At 41.6% G+C, this 20,854-nt stretch overlaps 1 protein-coding gene across 1 annotated transcript in view; it reads left to right on the top strand.

Moving 5' to 3' along the window:
• Nucleotides 1-3,332: 3,332 nt before the first annotated feature.
• Nucleotides 3,333-20,854, top strand: part of LOC119491053 (SH2B adapter protein 2) — a 24,681-nt gene continuing 7,159 nt past the window's right edge. Inside the window, exons 1-5 of the mRNA XM_037774643.1 lie at nt 3,333-3,760; nt 14,853-15,828; nt 19,985-20,086; nt 20,282-20,373; nt 20,727-20,827. Of these exons, the coding sequence (XP_037630571.1) occupies nt 14,884-15,828; nt 19,985-20,086; nt 20,282-20,373; nt 20,727-20,827 (1,240 nt within the window). The 5' untranslated portion in view covers nt 3,333-3,760; nt 14,853-14,883. The remainder of the gene's footprint in view (nt 3,761-14,852; nt 15,829-19,984; nt 20,087-20,281; nt 20,374-20,726; nt 20,828-20,854) is intronic.

The raw sequence follows: 20,854 nt of genomic DNA, 5'->3' as shown, positions 1-20,854 counted from the left end.
TGGTTGGGTGTGACGTAGTGACATAAAGTAGACATAGTGAGTTAAACTCACGTGACGCGAACGACGTAATGACGCCACATGCTTACGTGACATAAGGGATGCAGGTAAAAATAAGTTAACACTGACATTTGGTTTCACACTGGACATGAACAGGAGTCTCCTGGGTAAAAGTCCTGTGTTTATCTGACTCATCCGCGACCCCTTCGTCCCTCCCTATGCAGACTTTATCGCTATTTGACCTCTTAATACTACGTCACATGACTTCCAGGTTTGCTCCCATCATAATTATTACGGCCAAGAGGGATCGCCTCCTAACTAAACATAAACGTAAATATGGGTCGTAATATGTTACAGTACAAATGACATATTTTGCAGGAGGACGGGCTGTTTCCTGGAGACTTACTCTAACCATAACCACTACACTTACCTAACCGTAATCCTTTTCCTTAGTTTAACCTAACCCTTACCTTAACCTAACCCTACCGTTAACCTGACCCTACCCTTAACCAATGACGTAAAAATCAGCTTTTTCCCAAATGTGGACATGGCTTTTGCCCCAAATTGGACAAGCCATCCCCAGTTAACGGGTATTTACTCTGAAATGTGTCCAGTTAGGAACACACACACTCACACACACACAGGACCTCTTGTATTGTGTCATTTATGGCAACAATAAAAGGGCGTGGCTCCTTTAAGGGCAGTCTCATCTGGCTGTTAAATAGCCTAGATCAGTGAAACACACACACACACAGACACACACGCACACACACACACACACACACAGACACACACACACACATGCCCCCCAGTGAAGGAAGCTGGTCAATAGACACACAGAATATAGTGTTTGAGTGTACCTTCAAAATAAAAGCCTCACGAGTCACATTAAAAGTGACTCATGTATTTCTGGTTGCTTAATCTTGCAGTTTCTCTTTAAAATGTCATCTTTTGAGGAACCAAGAAAGCGTGTTTATCTGGCGCACCATGTATTCTCAGTTCACTATATCCACGTGGGCATGAGTTAGTTTCAAAGCCTATTTCATTTTCTGTATTTATTACAGGGTTTAGTCCCTGAAATAAAATGAAAAAATCAAAATCTCCTACATTAGAGTTTTCACATGCAACATATGATATACAGGGCACGGATTAATCATTGCTGTTGGGCCCTATTGACCATCATTTGCCTTTATGTAGCCTACATTTTGTATCGTCTCCAAGTAAGTACAGTGTACAGTCAATAAAACGCCAGCTTCAGAGCCTCGGAAATCAACCAGTAATCTGATGCTGGAATAAGAATAACAATCACTTAGTTTCACTTGTTTCTAGACCTCTGAGTCATCGCCCACATTTCCAAATTGTTCAGTAATTCAAACGAAATGAAACAGACACTAAATAACAATTCAGTCAAATGGAAACCAGGGTAACAGTACCTAAGGTTAATGGGTGTCAGTTTGTGGTAATATCATTAAACGCAACTTTAACTTAAGAATATACACCATGCAGAATAATAAAGGCCTTAAGACTTGATTTTGAATCAGTGCCCCTCTACAAGACAGGCACTGTAAATTAGCTAATAATGCATAACCTGCTTTGATTGATGTTGTAGGCCTACTTTTGTGGTGCAAACTTACAAACTTACACATTTGCAAGTAATAGATTGATATCTTTATTTGACAATGATAATGGTAAACACAAGGCCGAAAACACCCACTTTGTTAAGTGAGCTCCCTCTAATTGCATAATTATTCTTTATGTTAGAGGTCCCATAGTTCAGTAATTAAAGGAGCTGATGTGAAATGGTGAATTCTTAAATTCCTAATTTGTAATTTAGTGTTAATCATGGGAAAACTGTTAGCATTAGAAGAGAACCTTTAAGTCAATGCACAGCCGGCCAGCTGAACATGCAAAAATGTAATTTGTAGGGCTGTCCCGAATACCATTTTTTGGGCATCGGAGCTTCGGTGAGAAATATTTGAAGGTATTCAAAGCTTTGGCGCGGCAGGGTGACATATTCATCTGTCTGTCTGTCTCTATCTCTCCTGTTTCCGTGCTGTAGGTGCAGTGCTGCTGTCACACTACTGGACAAACGCACCTCTACACACAACAAAAAATAATCATAAAATAACAAAATAATTAATGTTGAATATGAATAATGCTATGGGATTATTCCTTATTTAATTTTGACATTTATTTATAATGTAAAAATTATGGATTTATACATTATTATTACATACTTATATATAAAAAATAAAAATGATTTTTTTTTTTTAAAACAAAGCATTTGAATAGTGATTCGGAGGTTGATTACCATGGTAACGGTCGAAGCTTTGAGGCATTCGGGTCAGCCCTAGAAATTTGTCTACAGGGATTCCTAATTCAACAAAATATAACATTTCCAATTATAAATGACGAATGAATTGATATTTATTTTGGTATAAAATTACGAGTTTCTTCAATTAAACCTAGCTAGAAATCAACAAACTATAAACTGAACCAACTATCTCAGAATATTGTCTCTAAATGACCTAAATGGTTTAGGGGCCAAAATACATTCAGATCTTCTGCTATGATGTTATGAACCATCCAGAAGCAGCGTTCAATTTTTATGCACCAAATATCTGGAACAAGCTCCCAGAAAACTGCAGGACCGCTCCAACTCTGAGTTCTTTTAAATCAAAGATTAAAACTTTCCTGTTTGCTGCTGCCTTTTATTAAACCAGATAAAGATCTAATACTGCACTAGAGCTTTTACTCTTGTGTGTTATATTCTATTAATGCTTCTATCCTAGCTTTTATTTTTAGCTTGTTTTTATTTTCTAATCTTTAATCTTTAATGTTTTTATAACTGTTTTAATTATGTCTTAATGTTCTTTTACACTTTGTCGCAATGTTCTTGAATGTTTATGTAAAGCACTTTGAATTGCCCTGTTGCTGAAATGTGCTCTACAAATAAAGCTGCCTTGCCTAAATTGTAGCCTACAAAATTACAGTTCTCTCTAAGAAATTAATAGGAAATTAGGCTATACCTGTAAAGCAACTTAAATAGCTGTCTAAGTAACCAAATTGCAATCAAATTACCAAAAGCCATAAACATGGGCGTCTAAGGGGCACAGTCAAATTGAAACTGCTGTGTGTTGCTGAGTGCTGTTGTTGAAATTGTTGTGTTTTTTTTTTGTTCTTCTTCTTTGAGGTATTTATTTGTTTTGTCTTATCTTTTTATTTTCTTTGTTTTCTTTGTTAGATATGAAATGTCATGTCTCTCTTTCTTTGATTACTGTGGTAATTCTGACTAAACATTTCATTGTATAATTTAATTATTAATATTGTTAGTCTGTCTGTATGTGTATATATGTATATATGTTTATATGTAAAATTCAATAAAAAATATTGTTTAAAAAAAAAAAAGCTCACTCCAAAATAACCCACATTTATAGACTTTAAGCAACTTGGGGGGCTTTATTCTGAAAGTATTTTCCGGAAGTGCCATTCCTCCTGCTTCTCTGTGTCTTGTCTTAGTGGTGTTTGTGGACAGCAGAGTGCAGCCAGCAGCCTTCAGCAGCAGCAGCAGCAGCAGCACAGTGCGTCGAGCAGAGAGATGGAGGCAGAGCTGGCCGGCTGTGAGCGCCTATAAACCGGAGAGAGGAGGAGGAGACCAGATGATGAAGAGGGAATAAACACCATGTTTTTATCCTGAATAGAAAAACATCTTCTTTGGATCCTCTCAGAGACGCCAGCGTCATGAAACCAGTCCTGCATTGAGGTGAGAGCAACGCTGCTGCTGCTGCTGCGTCTTATTCTTATTTCTTATTTCTTATTTCTTATTGTGCGCGTCTGGAGCAGGTTGTGATTATTAGACATCTTGCGGAGCCTTTTTCATGCAGGTGATGTCAGGAGGAAGAGGAACAACAACAAACCTCCAGGTGCTGAGGATGAGGAGGAGGATGAGGATGATGCTGCTGCTGTGTTTTGGTGTTTTAAACCTGATTCATCCTCATGGCACACAGTCAGCCTCCCAGTGATGAATCTCTGCGATAAGAAGCGTCTTTTTCATGCATGTGCAGCTCGTGTTTTAGGTGTTTAACACACAGAGAGACAGGGAGGATGATGAGGATTCCCGGATTTGAGGATGGTCTTGGTGTGAAAGGGGCTTTTCTGATAATCCATTTAATAGCCTAGAGGGAGTAAAGTCTGCTCAGTCACAGGATGCATGATGTGATGTGATGTGATGTGATGGACAGGCCTGCTCGAGATGATCCGGTGTACCGACTCGTGACTCCCATTCATCTGCTGCTGTGTGGACTCTGGAGCTGTCAGCCATTCAGCCATTCAGCAGCAGGCTGCAGCACCATTCCCATTCATGAAGTCTTATTACGCAGCCTGCACAACCTGCCAGCTTTAAATATCTAGGCCTGCAGTATAGGCCTGCTGCTGCTGCTGCTTCAGGCCTGCTATTGACTTTCTCTCATGTATCTCTTTATAGGCTATACACCAGACCAGTCAGTTCATATGAAACCTATAATAAGCCTGGTTATAACAGTACACAGGCCTGCTGTTATAGAGGCCTTTATACAGCACTGTCATAGATGATAACACTCTGGCACTAGGTTGTCATTTTTATGGTGACCTAATGAAAGAAAATGGCTTATTAATAATAATAATAATAATAATAATAATACATTTTATTTATATAGCGCTTTTCTGGATACTCAAAAACCCTTTACACAGATAAAATGATCATAAAAACAAGGACATCATAAAAATATTAAAACACAATATTAATTACACATTAAAAGCAGTTTTCTAAAAAGGTGAGTTTTGATTAGCGATTTATTATTTGTCTTATTCTATAACTAAACTATTTTCTATTAGTGGTGTTGTTTTGTTGTGATATTTAAGCATCATCCCTTTTAAAGATTTAATAAATCCTTCACAAAAAGATGTGCTTTTCAGAGAGCTCATACAGTATATACTCTGTAGGGCGTGGACAGAATAACAAGAACACCTTACAGTATAATGCAATGCAATACATCACCCTTAAATGTGTTATATATAGGTGGTTACGTCACTGTGATATTCTGATGATACTCCTCTGACACTATTATGATTTTATAGTGACTTAAACAAAAGTATGGGTTATTATTAGAGCTGTCAATCGATTGAAATAGTTAATTGCAATACTTAAATTAATTGCACATTTTTTATCTGTTCAAATTGTACCTTAAAGGGAGATTTGTCAAGTATTTAATACTCTTATCAACATGGGAGTGGGCGAATATGATTGCTTTATTCAAATGTATGTATATATTTATTATTGGAAATCAATTAACAACACAAAACAATGATACATATTGTCCAGAAACCCTCACAGGTACTGCATTTAGCATAAAAAATATGCTCAAATCATAACATGGCAAACTGCAGCCCAACAGGCAACAACAGATGTCAGTGTGTCAGTGTGCTGACTTGACTATGACTTGCCCCAAACTGCATGTTATTATCATAAAGTGGGCATGTCTGTAAAGGGGAGACTCGTGGGTACCCATAGAACCCATTTTCATTCACATATCTTGAGGTCAGAGGTCAAGGGACCCTTTTGAAAATGGCCATGCCAATTTTCCCTCCCCAAAATTTAGCGTAAGTTTGGAGCGTTGTTTATCCTTTTTCGGGGCCATCTTCCATCTTCACTCTAGCTTTAAAACTGAGCCCGCTACAACCTCCGAAAGATCGATTGCGTTAATGTGTTAAAGAACTTAGTGGCGTTAAAATGATTTTGCGTTAACTCGTTATTATCACATTAACGTTGACAGCCCTAGTTATTATATACTAGTACTTATTTCCCTCCTCCTATAACTACGTTGTCTAATAATCTGATAGACATATTTATGTAATAAATAAGCAGCATCCCTCTAAAATCAATTTTCTTTTTTAACAAATAATTGTCAATACTTTGACTGAAACCAAGGTTATTCAGAGCTGACATCAGCATAATGCAATCTAATATAACATAAAAAAAAATGTATTGTATAGTCCTTTACATCATTGTGATTTTCTGATATTAGTCCTTTAGGGCCACATTTTGTCTCTGACACTATGTTATGATTTTATAGTGACTTAATGGAAGGCAGTGGCTTACAATACACCCAAGAGGACACGCTGACACAATTAGTAAATTGATCTATTAGTCAAATCAACAGGGAATTAGTCGACAAAACGTTTAATTATTGATTCATTTTTAACTTTTAAGTCATTTATCAAACTCCAGCCTGTCAAATGTGAAGCGTTGCTGCTTTCCCCTGTTTTATAGCTAACAATGCAAATATCAAATATCTTTAAAGGATGATGGTTGGACACAAAAAAATCTATTTGAAGACGTCACATTGAGCTCTGAGAACTGGTGATGGACATTTTTCATTAATTTCAGACATTTTACAGACAAAACAGCAAATGAACGAATCGTAAAAATGATTAACAGATTAATTGATACCTTATTTTTCATTGCAGCCCCACATATTTCAATTCAATTCTACTTTATCGCTCAAGGGAATTCTTGATTGCAAGTGGGTTTGCAAACACAAATACACACAAACACATAAAAACATCTTAAAAGTAGAGAATATGATAATGTAAGAAAATAACCGACGTATGGCAATGACCAATGGCCAGCAAAATCCAACACCACGAAGGCATACTATGTCAAAAAGTCATGTTACATGGAGCCGTACATGTTATCCACCCTCAGTGTGATTATCAGGCTGTTTTTTTACATCAGATTTGCTCAGCGTCACCAAATTAAAATAAGCTCATCTGTTACAGTGACTGACACACTTGATGCTCACACAGGTTGTGCAGTATTTCTCCTCTGCGAGAGGCCTGTGGTCATCTGTGAAATTAGTTAGACCCGGTGGGTGAGAGACAGGAAATGGAAGTCGGTGGCGGAATGTGCGTCTCCCACGCGCTCCGTCCTTTATCACTGGCTGCCATATGGATGCCTGAGCTCACTCAATATTTACGTTGTCGCTGCTCGCCAGAGAAACCAGGAGAGAGGGAGTGAGGAGAGCCTGCTGGAAGAGACGACATGCTAATTAATGTGTTTAATATCTGCGTGATGAGGCCCTGCTGTACTTATATTGTGAAGTGGTGAAAAACCAACAAGCAGACTGGTGAACACTGGTCAGTTTGTTTCTCATTATCATGTCTGGTTTATTATCACCATTTGCATCCGTCTGCGTCTAGACACAATCACTCACACACACATAGTTTTATGCAGCCGGGTGTATCAGTGTCTGGATCAGGAGTGTATACCTTTCAGTAGACGCTCTCCTCTCTGGTGGTCTTGTGTAGCGTCGGGACTCATTAAAACTCTCCAGACAACATTCAGGTTGAATCAGGGAGGGACGAGGTTATCAGGGGTCAGGTCAAAGGTCACTGACCGGATGCTGTGAAGTGAACAGATCTAAAAGAAGTTAGACTCCCTACTTCTGCTCTGACTACTACGTCTGATACCCTTCCCTCATCCCACCTCCCTATCTTCTGATTTTTATCTTGTGTCTGTCTACATCTCTGCTTTTCATCTACATATTTTCCTTCTCTCTCTCTATCACACACCCTCACACACACACACCTGGATGTCTACTGTAATGTTCTGTATGTCGACTTCTGGAAGTGAGGCGTTTTCTTTGTCTCTCCTTAGTCACCGTCTGCTTTTCTTTCTGTCCTCGTTCAGCATGTTTGTGACAATTTCTGAATCTCCATCTTCTTCGTTTGTGCTGCAAAGTTCATTTTGGTTTTGTCATTTATTGGATGTTTCTTGCAGTCCTGGTTGTTTGTATCAACTTAGCACAGACTGGGTTAACTTTACCAAGTGTTTGTGTTATTTTATATATTACAGTTGAGTTATTTACCCAAACTGAAATGTAGTAAGTTTGACTATAAAAATGTCACAAATGTATTGTTAGTTGTACAAAACGATACAAATATGATATTCAAAACTGCAGAGGATACACATGTTATTAATCAGTCAGAGACAAATAATGGCATGTAAGTTTAAAAAGAGCTAGAGTAGATTATAACAGATTTTAGTTTGGGTGTATAACCCAATAGTAATGAAAAAATACACTGGGTCTAAACAAACCCTTGTCTTGGGTGGTTTTCTAAATGGTAAATGGCTGCATTTATGTTTTTTTTACAATGTTGCCTCTAATTCCCCCGTTCACACACCCACTCACACACCATGGTAGGTGCTGGGTAAAAAAATAACCCATTATTACAATTATTATTTTCCTTTCTAACAGTCCAATATCCAAAGATATTTAGTTTACTATCATATGAGACAAAGAAAAGCAGGAAATCCTCACAACTGAGAAGCTGGAAGTGGGAAGTGTTTGGCATCGTTTCAGTTATTTGATGAAACAAAAATAGCATTTACATTTACTGGTTCTATCTTCTCTAATGTGAGGATTTGCTGCTTTCTCAGTTCAATGCGGCTTTTGTATAATTTTAAAGTGAATATCTTTGGTTTTTGGACCGTTGGTCAGACCAATCAAGACACTGGAAGATGTCGCCGTTGGCTCTCAGAACTTGTGAAGGGCTTTTTTTACTTTCTTTTTACATTTCATAGTAAGTAGTAAACGATGTATTAATTGAAAAAATAATCATCAGACCAATCGATAATCATTAGTTGCAGCCCTAATTCAGCCGTACTTCGTATTATTACATACTACATCCTGTTTGCTCTCAGTCTTCCCATTCGTCAACAAAATTACAAATCTACATTTACATTACTATTTTTATACTTACTTATGTTTATATTTATTTTAACTGCACCATTTTATGCCTTAGATTATCATTATGTGATTTCTCCTTTTATATATACACATTTTATGAGCACTACTTTGCTGGAATTGACAAAGACAAATAAAGAACCTTGAGCCTTAATTACCATATAGGTTTGCAACTAACGATTATTTAATCATTATCAATTAATCTAGAGGCGACACATTCAAATAACTTGATTTGTCCGATAAATAGTCCAAAATCTGAAATTATTCAATTTAGAATCATATAAAATAGGGAAAAGCCGCAGATCCTGAAATGCTAGAACCAGACGATTGTTGGCAGTTTTACTACTTATTTTAAAGGTACAGTGTGGCGACATCTGGTGGTGTGGTTGCAGATTGCAACCAACTGAGTTCCCCTCCGCTCACTCCTCCCTTTCCAAGACTGCAGTAACGTGAGCCACCGAGTGCAAAACCGTGGTAACGCTGTTTGCCTCGCTCAGAGGCCATCCGTAACATAATAACATTGCTTTAGGAGCAACGGAAGTCAGACGGCGGCAGCACGGTTTTACACTCTGCGGCTCACGTTACCACAGTTTCACAAGCGTCTCAGAGAATTACGATGGCCTTCAGGTAACGTAAAAATGTGAAAGGCTCTCTCTAGAGCCAGTGTTTGGTTTGTCCATTCTAGGCTACTGTAGAAACATGGCGGAGCAACATGGCTGACTCCGTGAAGAAGACCCGCTCTCTATATAGATATGAAGGGCTCATTCTCAGCTAACGAAAACACAACCATTCTTAGTTACAGGTGATTATACACAAATAAAAACATAGTTATGAATATTTTATTCCATTTCTTTGTTGTTAGTCCGAAAATTATTTTTCAAACTAACGTCCAATCGATTAGTCAACTAATCGCTTAATTCTTTTACTCATTATACTTTACATTAATACATGCATGAACAGTATACGTGAACATCATTGTGAATATGTATGAACCCAACATAAATACAAAGGCGTTGTTCTGCTGGTCTTTTATGTCCCGTGTGTGTGACAAACGTGACACATGTCTCATGTCTTTAAATGTCGCCAGTCCACTGCAATATTTCCATCTTATATAAGAACACATAATTAATGGATTCACGTAGCGTTGAAGATGTTGTGTACTGTACTGAGTGTGCTGCTAGCTGTGTGCTGTGCTGTGGAGCAGGCTAATCTTAGAAAACATGGCTGGGCCCAAACTCCCCGGGGTTTGAGAGCACAACATCGGCGATCATCCTCATCAACCAATCACTGAGGGCGTGCTGCTGGCATGAGTCTGCTCTCAGCGACGCGTGTGTTTGGATATAGGAGTCTGTTAAACTACATATACAGTGTTTATCTCTCTGTAAGTGCACGGAGGTATGTGTGTACACACAGCTTTAAAAACACAAATCCTCGTACATCCGTTTTGCTTGGCTACAGCATCATCTCCTCAGTAGCTCTTTATACCCACAACACCACAGTATTAATCAGGCATATGTAATTCTTGGCTCTGCACAGCTCGGTCCTGTGAGGGCTCCACGCAGTACATGAAGTGAACGTATCTTGCACGATGTGTTTTGCAGGCTGCAGTTGATAGCTTCTCCGCGCACAGTAATGTTACTTCCCTCTCCTCCCCGGTCAGTTTACTGTTACAGTCAGAACTCCCAACCATCTGACAGAGATATCATCCCCGTCCCCCTGGGTAAAGAGGCAGCAGGAGGAGGAGGAGGAGGGGGCACGGTAGTGTTAGATGTTTACAACAGATATAAGGAAAAGATACAGGAGGTCGGGGGGCTGAAGGATGGAGGTGAACATTTTTAGATTCCCCTCGACTCCCCTTAGTCTTGTTTTTCTTGTACTTCAGGTCCGTCAATGGATCTAAAACAGACTAAGGGGAGTCGTGGGGATGTGAGAGTCTACATGGAGCCTCTGCTCCCCCTCGTCCTGCAGTGTGTCTCCCTTTCTTTACGCTCCCCTTGTCTCCTCCACCTCCACACACTCACTGATTGTTTTAGCAGCTGGTCTATGGAGCAAAAAACATGCCCCCCTCCAGTGGGGGAAAAACTATTCAGATCCTTTACTTAAGTAAAAGTACAAACACGACAATGTAAAATAATACTTCATTCAAAATCCTTCTTGAAGCAGCAGAAGGTAGAAGTGGAGCAAATATGATTAAAAAAGGTTATTTTTATGAAACGGTCACTATATCCTGACAGTCGTTCATGAGACAGGTAATCTGAAAAAATCATGTGCCTCTGTGTCCTCCGGTATCCTCCGGTATCCTCCGGTATCCTCCGGTACTCCTAATGGCATCTGCAAGATTTCACAGACCGGATGAAAAACAACCAATCAGAGCCGAGCTGGAGCCTTACCATCTCTGAGCAGCTGTCAATCACTCACAAACTCAGATCAAAAGGTCAAACTAGGCAGCGCTGATCAAATATGAATCAATATTCTGTTAATGTAATGCCTATTTCTCTCCTCAAATGTTTTCAGAAACATCTTGTAGTGTACTGTTTAGCTGTAAAATGAGAACGTTTGTGACCCGGCAGCCATGTTGAGATCAGTTGAGGAAATACCAAGAACCGCCCACTAGCCGGAGCAAACTTTCTAATTTTACAGCTAAACAGTACACTACAAGATGTTTCTGAACACATTTAACGCGAGAAATAGCCATTACAGTAACTAATATTACTACTAATATTGATTCATATTTGCCTAGTTTGACCGTTTGATCGGAGGTCGCGAGTGATTGACAGCTGCCTTCGTTGAATGAACCGCCAATAGGAACGCTCTCTCTCTGAAATGACCTGTGATTGGCCAAAGTCTGCCGTTACGGGATAGATTTTCTAAAGCCTGAAAACAGAGGCATGAGGAGGTGCAGAAGTCTAGTTTTCTCTCAGAACACTTGAATTACAATATGCTGAAATTATATTATGGCATTTTTTCCAATGATGCCAAAAACAGTCTGCCTACTGCAGGTTTAAGTACAATACAGTACTTGAGTAAATGTACTTAGTTGCTTTCCACTGCTGCCCCCCTCTCTAGTCTCAGACAATCATTTATACCTCTGTGTGCTTTGCAGTATGTAGTCTGCTTCAGTCTGCTGAGCCTCAGAAAACCTTAATGCTGTCCACTTCCTCCAGCGTCTCATGGCTTAAGTTTCATGCTGACTCGGTAAGTGAACGTGTGTGTGTGTGTGTGTGTGTGTGTGTGTGGGTGGGCGCGGCGTACAGTCAGTATCCTTGAGAGAGGCACATCCTCATCTTTGCGGAAGGACAGGAGTTTTGAGAAACACACCTCGCTGTGTGTTGTTGTTTTCTGCTGAATGAGTGGAAAGTTGGCCCAGTGCAGGTTTTTAAATAGCTGAATGGGTATTGACTTCCTCGCAGCAGCACACACACCTACACTCACACACTCACACACACACGCACACACACGCACACACACACACACACACACTCACTCACATGGGGAGCGAGATCATTATTACAACAACACTTCATGGTTAGCAGTTTAGCTTACACATCTGGTGTGGCGAAGAATGGATGAATGAAGTGATGGATTCATGAATGAAAGTGGAAAGAGATTTTAGTTTGATCAACTCTGTACCACTTTCTAATAACTATATAACTATATAAATGTTTCAAAGTTGTAACTACCAACTTTATTAGTGGTTATTAAAACATTCACTAAGTCTTTATAGATCAGTTATGCCATTGTACGAACAAATTTTGGGTTGCCATGTTGTCTCAAATCTCTTTGGCTAATATTCCTCACGTCTGTTATACAGAAATTACAGACCGCAGAACGCCGTAATTGACCAATCAGAATCGAGTATTCAACACAGCCGTGTAATAACAGCGTATGCTTTTATTATTATCGTATCTTTCTTTCTATTTATGTCTTCTCTCTCTCAGTTTGTGGATAAAATCACCTTCACAAATCCAAACATCTTGTCTCGTTCTTTTTGCTCCACAAGTCTCTGAAACCTGTCAAGATGTATTTCTGTCATCTGGCGACAGGTTATGAAAGTGCTCCCATCTGGGGACCTTTGGTTGGGATTCAGCAGCAACAACTACAAAACAGTGCTGTTGTGCGTCTAATCAAATCAGCTTAGTTTGAGCCCTCTGACCAAGCTAAATGACTACAGTATTGGCACTTTAGATTCCTCTGGGACATCCACGCAGATAAGGGAGACATTTCCTTTGCTGTTTTTTTTTTTCATTATTATTCTCTAATCCCACCCTTTCCTTTACTTTGTAGTATCTCTATCCATCACAGCGTTCCTCTCAAGTCAACTGACACTGGGTCTCCTCATCCAGGAGTTTCTCTCTCTACATGATGAGCTAAGAGCTGGGACTCCTGTGTGCTTCCCCTCATCATTATCCGCTCTCTGATCTGCCATGTTGTTTGTTTCAGATCTCTGGGAGAAGGAAAGAAGTGGAAATGAAAGGGAAAGATTGGCTTGTAGTTAGACGTGTGTGTGTCAGACTTAAATCAAGTGGAGAGCTTTTATTTGCTCTAATCCTTTGTGAAAAGACGACCCACATGGATGCTTTTTTTTTTTTAAATGACAATAAAGCTGCTTGCAGGAGAAATCCCAGGAAACTCTGCCGTGCAAATGTATGCACGTATATACTTGATGAGTGCGATTGCAGAAAGCAAACATTTGAGCGCACATTGTGGGCGAAACTGCCAGGAGAAGCATCAGCAGCTCTGAGAATAAGCTCTCACAGCTTGAGGAGCGTTTGCCATCCCTTTTGCGTATGTCGCCCAGCCTGCCCACTCAGACCATATCCTTTTATCTGTGTGATTTACAGACAACAATAATCAAACCAACATGTGTTGATTGTGCGACGCCATTCACTGATGCTGTGTTAGTCACTGATGTGGTGAAGCAAAGAAAGAACGAGAGGGAGGATAGGACTGAGTCATACGAACACACATGCTGGGGAGCAGAGGAATGTAAGGATGAGTGGACGAAAGCAACTGTGGTCTTGGATGATTTCTCTTCGATCTGTTGTCACATTAAATCTGTTGATAAACTGTTTTCAATCCTTCAGTGACATGCCAGTTCTGTGTGCTGTGCATAATCTTCATCTGTCACAGATGCTGGACTCTGGGTGTTTGTTTGTACCTGTTGTCACCGGGGGCTGTAGTTACCACTGAGGACAATGAGGTCACAGCGTCAGAAATTTCAGGAGAGTTTTGGGGTTTTAGGGACCTGGAGGGAGTTTATACTCTTCATTGGCTGATTCCAGGTTTTTTAGACTCAATATACCACCGTAGTTCCCTGACATGCTTGTGAAACTTCGGTAATGTGAGCCGCACCACGCAAAACCGTGGTACCGCCAGTCGCCGTCTGACTTCTGTTGCTCCTAAAGTAGTGTTATTATGGTAACAATATCCTCTGAGCGAGGTGAACCACGGTACCACGGTTTTGCACTCGGTGGCTCACGTTACAGCAGACTTAGAACGAGAGGAGAGAGCGAAGGGGTACTCAGTTGGTTGCAATCTGCAACCACACCACTAGATGCCGCCAAATCCTACATACTCTACCTTTAAGGTGTTTCTTTGTGGTTCGAGAAAAATCTCAGAAATAAATGCATTGAATTATCTGAAATAATTATTGTCATCGGAGATACATCATTTTCATGGGGCAATTCAACAATTAACTAAATGAAAGCAAAAATGAAAGATGTTAAATTGCATGTTTACATGATGGGATGTTGAAATGTTGAAAACTGGAGGGGATTTTGATGTGAAACTAAAGAATTTTGACAGAAGAAAAGTACAATTTTGCATGTTTTTATTGATAAACAAATGTCACAGAAAATCTGCAAAGGACTTAATTTTTCATATCAAGATGCAAATATTATACTGACAGACACAAGCTTGTTCAGCAGTCTGCTTCATTCACGTATCTTTTATTCTTTGCAAAATCACTCGTGTTCCCACAACATCTGATCCAACGCTAGTTAAACGCACACACGCGCTGCAGTCTTTTCCTTGCATCCACACTAACACTGTGCTCCTCTTCCTCCTCTCCAGCCTCTCCTCGGTGGGTTGACATGGCCAAGTGATGAACGGAGCGGTGGTGCCCGGTAGCCCGGAGCTCTCCTCCTCGTGCCCACTACCAGACTGGCGAGAGTTCTGCGAGCTCCATGCTCGAGCCACCGCTGCAGACTTCGCTGACAAGTTCCAGCGCTTCCTGTCGGAGAACCCGTGCTACGACTCGCCCGGCGCCGATGCCAGCTTCTCACAACACTTTGCCAACCACTTCCTGGAGTGCTTCTCTGCAGCGCTAGCCCAGGCCCGGGAGAGCCAGGCGTCCTCGCCGGGGGAGGACGGCTCTAACGCGGCGCCCAAGTACAGCATCGTTCCTTTCCTTGGAATCCAGGGCTGCCCGATGTCCTACGGTCACGACCTTTACCAGAGACGCAAGGACGCCGGGGCTTCGAGCGAATCCCTGGACAGCATGGACAGCGGAGGGGGAGGGATAGATGGGGGAGGCAGCGGCACCACCGCCTCCAGAGGCCCCCAGCCATCCCACAAAGTGTCAGCTCTGGGACAGTCTCGCAGCTCAGAGGACGTGTCGGTCAGTCACCCAAAGGCTCGCTTCAAGAAGGGCTTCTCCCTGAGGAACATGAGCCTCTGCGTGGTGGATGGGGTGAAGGAGATGTGGCACAGACGGGCCTCCCCTGAACCCGACGGCCCCTCTGGAGCCAGGAGGGCTAACGGGGGAGGAGTGGGAGGAGGAGGAGTAGGTGGAGGAGGAGGAGGAGGAGGAGGGGAGGCTGCAGGGGGAGAGAGATGGTCCCAAAAGCTGCGGCTTCCCAGAGGTTCGCAGGGTCACAAGGCCGAGATGCTGGAGATCCAGAGGGAGGGAGCGCTGAGGTACATGGTGGCCGATGACACAAACTGTATGGGCGCAGCACAGTGGCAGAAGTGCCGCCTGCTCCTGAGGAAGACGAAGAGGGAGGAAGGAGGCGAGAAGTTCCTGCTGGAGTTCTACGTACCGCCCAAGGTACACAAACACGAGCAGACCAGGCGGGCAGAAAACATGGATCCAGTGCTGAAATGATTAGTTTGTTAAAGCAGCAGTGGGTAGAATTGGAGCAAATCGAGGAAGTCATTTTGCCTTGCCGTTGTTTAAAAGCAGGAGGACAAGTGCATTTCCAATTCTTCAAGACAATTCTAATTGAACATTAGACTTAAATATTGATTGAAAAAACATAATCAACACATCGATAATTCATGAGAATAATCATTAGTTGCAACCCTTCTTGCATATAGATAGATATAAATCTAGCCTGATAATCCGACCCCTCTGAATCCGAGTGAGGTCACACTCAAGTGCATGCATGCACACTTCACATTTGTCTATATGGGATTTCCAGATCACTGCCCCTGACCTTAAGAAGGCCGTGAGGCTGTGCAGCTGAGTGTGTGTAAATCTGCCACTGTCCTTTGATCATGGCTGGTGGGAATGTGGGGATAAGCCTGTGGAGAGGGGGAGAGGGGTAAGGACAGGTGGGAGGCAGGCGTGGGAGGGGGGTGAGTAAGAGGGTAGAGAGAGAGAGAGGAAGCTGTTACATTGATTTCTGTAAGAGGCAGCAGATCGCTAAGATTCCCTTTCATGTGCAAAAAATAAATATTGATTGGTTCCTCGTCTTTGGCAAACTGTCTGCAGTGACAAACTGAAAATAGGAACCGAAATAGGTTCTGTGCGTCACTCAAAAACGCCTGCCAAACTCAGAAAGAGAGCAACAAGGGGAACATATAAAATGAAACTTAATGATTGTGCCTCTGCACGTGGGAAAATTATTATCATCTGAGATTAGGAGAAACTTCGGTTTGCAGCTGAAGTGACACGTTAATTAAACACACACATCTCGACAGGCAGGCCTGCCCTGCAGACACTCTGACTTGTTTTATCATTGCTGTCTTATTCAGGTCTTACAAATCATAACAGTGCGGAGCCAACAGTGTCGGAAAGATAAACTGAGTCATAAAATCTCACTCCTGCCCGCTCCTGGCTGACTGGCTGTGGCTCCGTCCCTGTCAGGGCCATCAATCTGCCGGCTGCTCGGTGTGGCAGCACACTGCAGCACGCTAACTGCCCGCATTATGACACAGCAGCAGGCCCCGAGGCGACCCACTAGCCTCACACCACCCAAAGTATAACATGCAATAACTAAAGAGTCAAAGGAGCTGGAACACATCACAGGAATTGTTTGTTATAAAAAAAAAGCTGATTTAAGTAAAAAAATATCCAAACAAATCTAAATCTAAAATGTTTTTTGGGATTATTTTTGCTGTTTGCTGGTGATTACCTTATTTTTAGTGGATAACTGGCCCAAATGAAATGGCAACCCATTACTGTGGACGTTCAGACAATCCTGAATGCTACCGGTATTTACACAAGGAAAAGAAATAATGCTCGTGCCATGAGGTAGCAGGCTAATGTGTTTGTGTGGACACACAATACCACATGTCCAGGACATCCAAACAGTGGTTACGATATTGGATCAATTGGGACATTTTTCAGCATTTGCTGACAGTTTCTTTAAAATGGTTTGAAGTCGCATCATAACACCAATTCAGAAAGAAATCCCTCTGTGCCTCCAAAAATAATCCCACCAAAACTCCCTCGGCTCTTATTTGGTTTTGTTTGAAGCCAAATTGGAAAAAAAAAAAAACTCAAAGTGGTATTTAACCATGCAGTTAGTTTTGGTTTTGTTTGTCCTGGTTTTGATAAATCCATGTCTGAGATTTCCACCTTGTTTGAATTGAAAAACTCAGACAGATGTCTTGAGCTCTGAACTTTATTGTGTCTTTCAGCTCATTTTTTTGGTTTTATGCCCCCCAACTCTACTGTTTTGGATCACTCTCACCTTTCATTCAGAAAAAAAGCTCATACAACTGTAACACTACCTGCTCAGCACCAAAGAGCAGCATTATGGACAAATAAAAACACAATAATAATCTTTTAGGCTACGAGGTAAGCGAGAAAATATGTTTTTGTCGTTTGGGTGGACTGACCCTTTAAGTTTTTATCAGAAAGCCCACAGCACAGAATAGAAAGACTGACCACACTGACACGTATTTCCTGTGAGGCTGTAATAGCTGTGTGGTGGAGCATGTACAATCACCGTGCACTGGTTAAGACTGGTTTGCACCAATTTAACATTTCAGCAGACAGTTCCCACTGAGATTGAGCTTGTGCTGCTGTCCCTGTCCGCAGTAGAGAGGTAGCTACAGGAAATGGAAAAATGGTTTAATACAGGAAGCGGTTTTTGACATCTGATCCAGAGAAAGGAATTGTGGGCGTGGATGGCAGCCAGCTGCACGGGCAGATAAAGATGAGAACAGTGTTGCTCCAGACAGATCAGCTGATAAGCCTCTGCCAGACCATCAGTCAGCCTCCTTCTCGCTCTGACACACACTCACACACACACACACAGCTCACCGCCTCAAACACACTCATTGGATCTGTTAAGATTATCATCTGGATCCAACTCTCTGCAGAGGGCAAACTGAGGCCAGGATGTTTTCATGTAAACTGTTTCATGTTTGTTACAGTCAGTCAGCAGGAATAATCGCTGAGAAGAGAGACGCACTGAGAAATAAGAGACGGCATAAAAACTGAGCTGTGGAGTCATTTTTGCAGATTGTGCGATCTTTCGTAAACTCTTCCCTACTCTTTTAATGTTGGCATTATTTTATTTGAATGGGTTATTTAATCTCAGGAGACGGGGGGTGCAGTTCATTGCTGCTAGGTCATACCAATGATGCAGACTGCATGTTGCCCCTTAATTATCGTTTGAGAAGTTGGGTGTGTTTCTCACTAAAGACAGAGCGTGAAGTGGAACTATTTAAACTTGTACCACTAATTAAAAGCTCTATATAGGGCTTTTTTTGTTGTAAAATCTAAAGTTTCTACTTTTAAAAGTGTTGCAGTTGCCTCCTACAGGATGTAATGAAGGATTTAATTTAACTTTGGACCTTTCATAATTACTTATTCAGTTTTTTGGTGGGGATATTACACTGGTGGAAAATTACAGTACCACCCAGGGAGTGATGTATTTTTAGTTTGGTTTAGTTTAGTTTAGTTGAACAGTAATTAAGAATAATGTTGTTACCTTACGTGTTTCTCGGTCTACTGTGATATGCAAGCACAGGCAGCGCATGCTTGTTTATTGTAACTTCATCTAAAGCAATGGCTCCCAACATTTTTAGCTTGTGACCCCTTAAAGCCCCTAAAAACTTTAAGTTTTTCCTGATAAAATTAAAGGTTCTCTATACGACATTCGGAGCATTAATATAGCGTCAAACAACTATTTGCTATGTAGTAATGTCTACCTGAGCAGAGAATGAAGTCGCTCTCTCTTTGTGTGTGTTGTAATCAGATCTTCTCTGCGCTTTGTTGACATAGCCGGGGTGGGCGTGAATGCCTTTTAGTGCATGTTAGTGCATGTGAGCATGCCCTACTGGCTAGCTCATGGCCACCGCTCTGCCCTCCATTCATACAGCGGTTACAGCTGATAACGCTGTCCCGACCAACGGTGCTGTCGCGGAAGCGTAGCACACAACCTCCGGTTCCCACTCAGGTTAACACTGTTAACACTGTTGCCGTTATTTGCTCTGTTTGTGCTCAGCTGTCGCGATGTTGAGAGCTGTGTGGAGGCAATAGATATGCTCTGAATTTCAATTTAGCACATTTATAATTTCATGATTTTCATGAAATAAACAACAATCAAAGATACAGTTAGGCAAAAACAACATCCTTATAGGCTTTTCACATAGAACTCGCTTCGCTTGGCACAGCGAAAAGCAGTTGTTGCGTCGCGCAAGCCATTGGAAGTAGTGGGTTTCAGAGCAAAGTGGTGCTTTTGCCACGTTCTTTATGAAAGATCAATAGTTTAACTAAAAAATTCAGCTAATATGCTTCATTGGGGGTGAGTTTGATCAGATTTGAAAATGCAGATTCAAAAATAAGCTTACTGTAGCAGCAGAAATGTTGTAATGTTTTTTTTTTTGCAACCCCATAGATTGATCTTATGACCTTGTGGGGGTCCCGACCCTCAGGTTATGCATATCACCAGAAAATCACATTTGTTTTTTACAGTTTAGCTTAAATATGACCTTTTATTCTGTGTCTGTTTGCATCTTAACTTCAGTCCTCGAAGCCCAAAGTGAGCATCCCTCTGACAGCCATCGTGGAGGTGAGGACCACCATGCCGCTGGAGATGCCCGACAAGGACAACACTTTTGTTCTCAAGGTAGAAACTTCAGCCATTTTACGACCACATCAACACACCTGCCTCAGCTTCAGATATGATTCTATACAAAAACAGGTTGTTGGAGAATGAGCAAGCCCCCATGCCCTTACTGAGCTAACACTGGATTTCTGTACCCTGATGTGGTCCTTTGAATGGAGCTCAGTGTCTGATCGCAGTGTTTGGCTGCTTCCACAGGTGGAAAACGGAGGAGAGTACATCCTGGAAACCATCGACTCGCTGCAGAAAAACTCCTGGGTCGCTGACATCCAAGACTGCATAGACCCCGGGTAAACCACCAGATAAATATTTGCTGTTGGCTGAAGATGGAGAGAAGAGAGGGATGGAGAAAGAGGGAAAGGGGGAAAGGGGGAAGGAGGGGAAACACACACAGTCATTAATCATCAAATTAGTGGAGTTTTTGACAGGTTACTTTAGCACAAACATGGGCGAGCTCGCACCGCTGACATTCCTCCTCCGTTTCCTGGGTCGGTGCAGCTCAGGACGTAAACAGAAACATTATTTGTGTCCTTGTTTGTAGGACTTGGATGTGCGTTAGTTAGACTCTGTGCTGTTTGTTTGCACACGTGTGTGCGTGTGTATACGTTCTTGCGGTTCTCCTGACCTGCCTGCTTGTGTACAGGGACAGCGGCGACGACATCGAGCTGGCGTCGTGTCCTCATGGTCAGGCCTCCAAAGACTGCTCCATGGTGGCCTCTTGCAGCTGTGAGCTGCTTTCTGAAGGTGAGCAAACACTCTTCCCAGTTTTTT

This window comes from Sebastes umbrosus, chromosome 7 (assembly GCF_015220745.1).
Source record: "Sebastes umbrosus isolate fSebUmb1 chromosome 7, fSebUmb1.pri, whole genome shotgun sequence".
Lineage (NCBI taxonomy): Eukaryota > Metazoa > Chordata > Actinopteri > Perciformes > Sebastidae > Sebastes > Sebastes umbrosus.
Note: the sequence above shows the minus strand (reverse complement) of the source record. Positions and strands in the feature narration are given on the sequence as shown.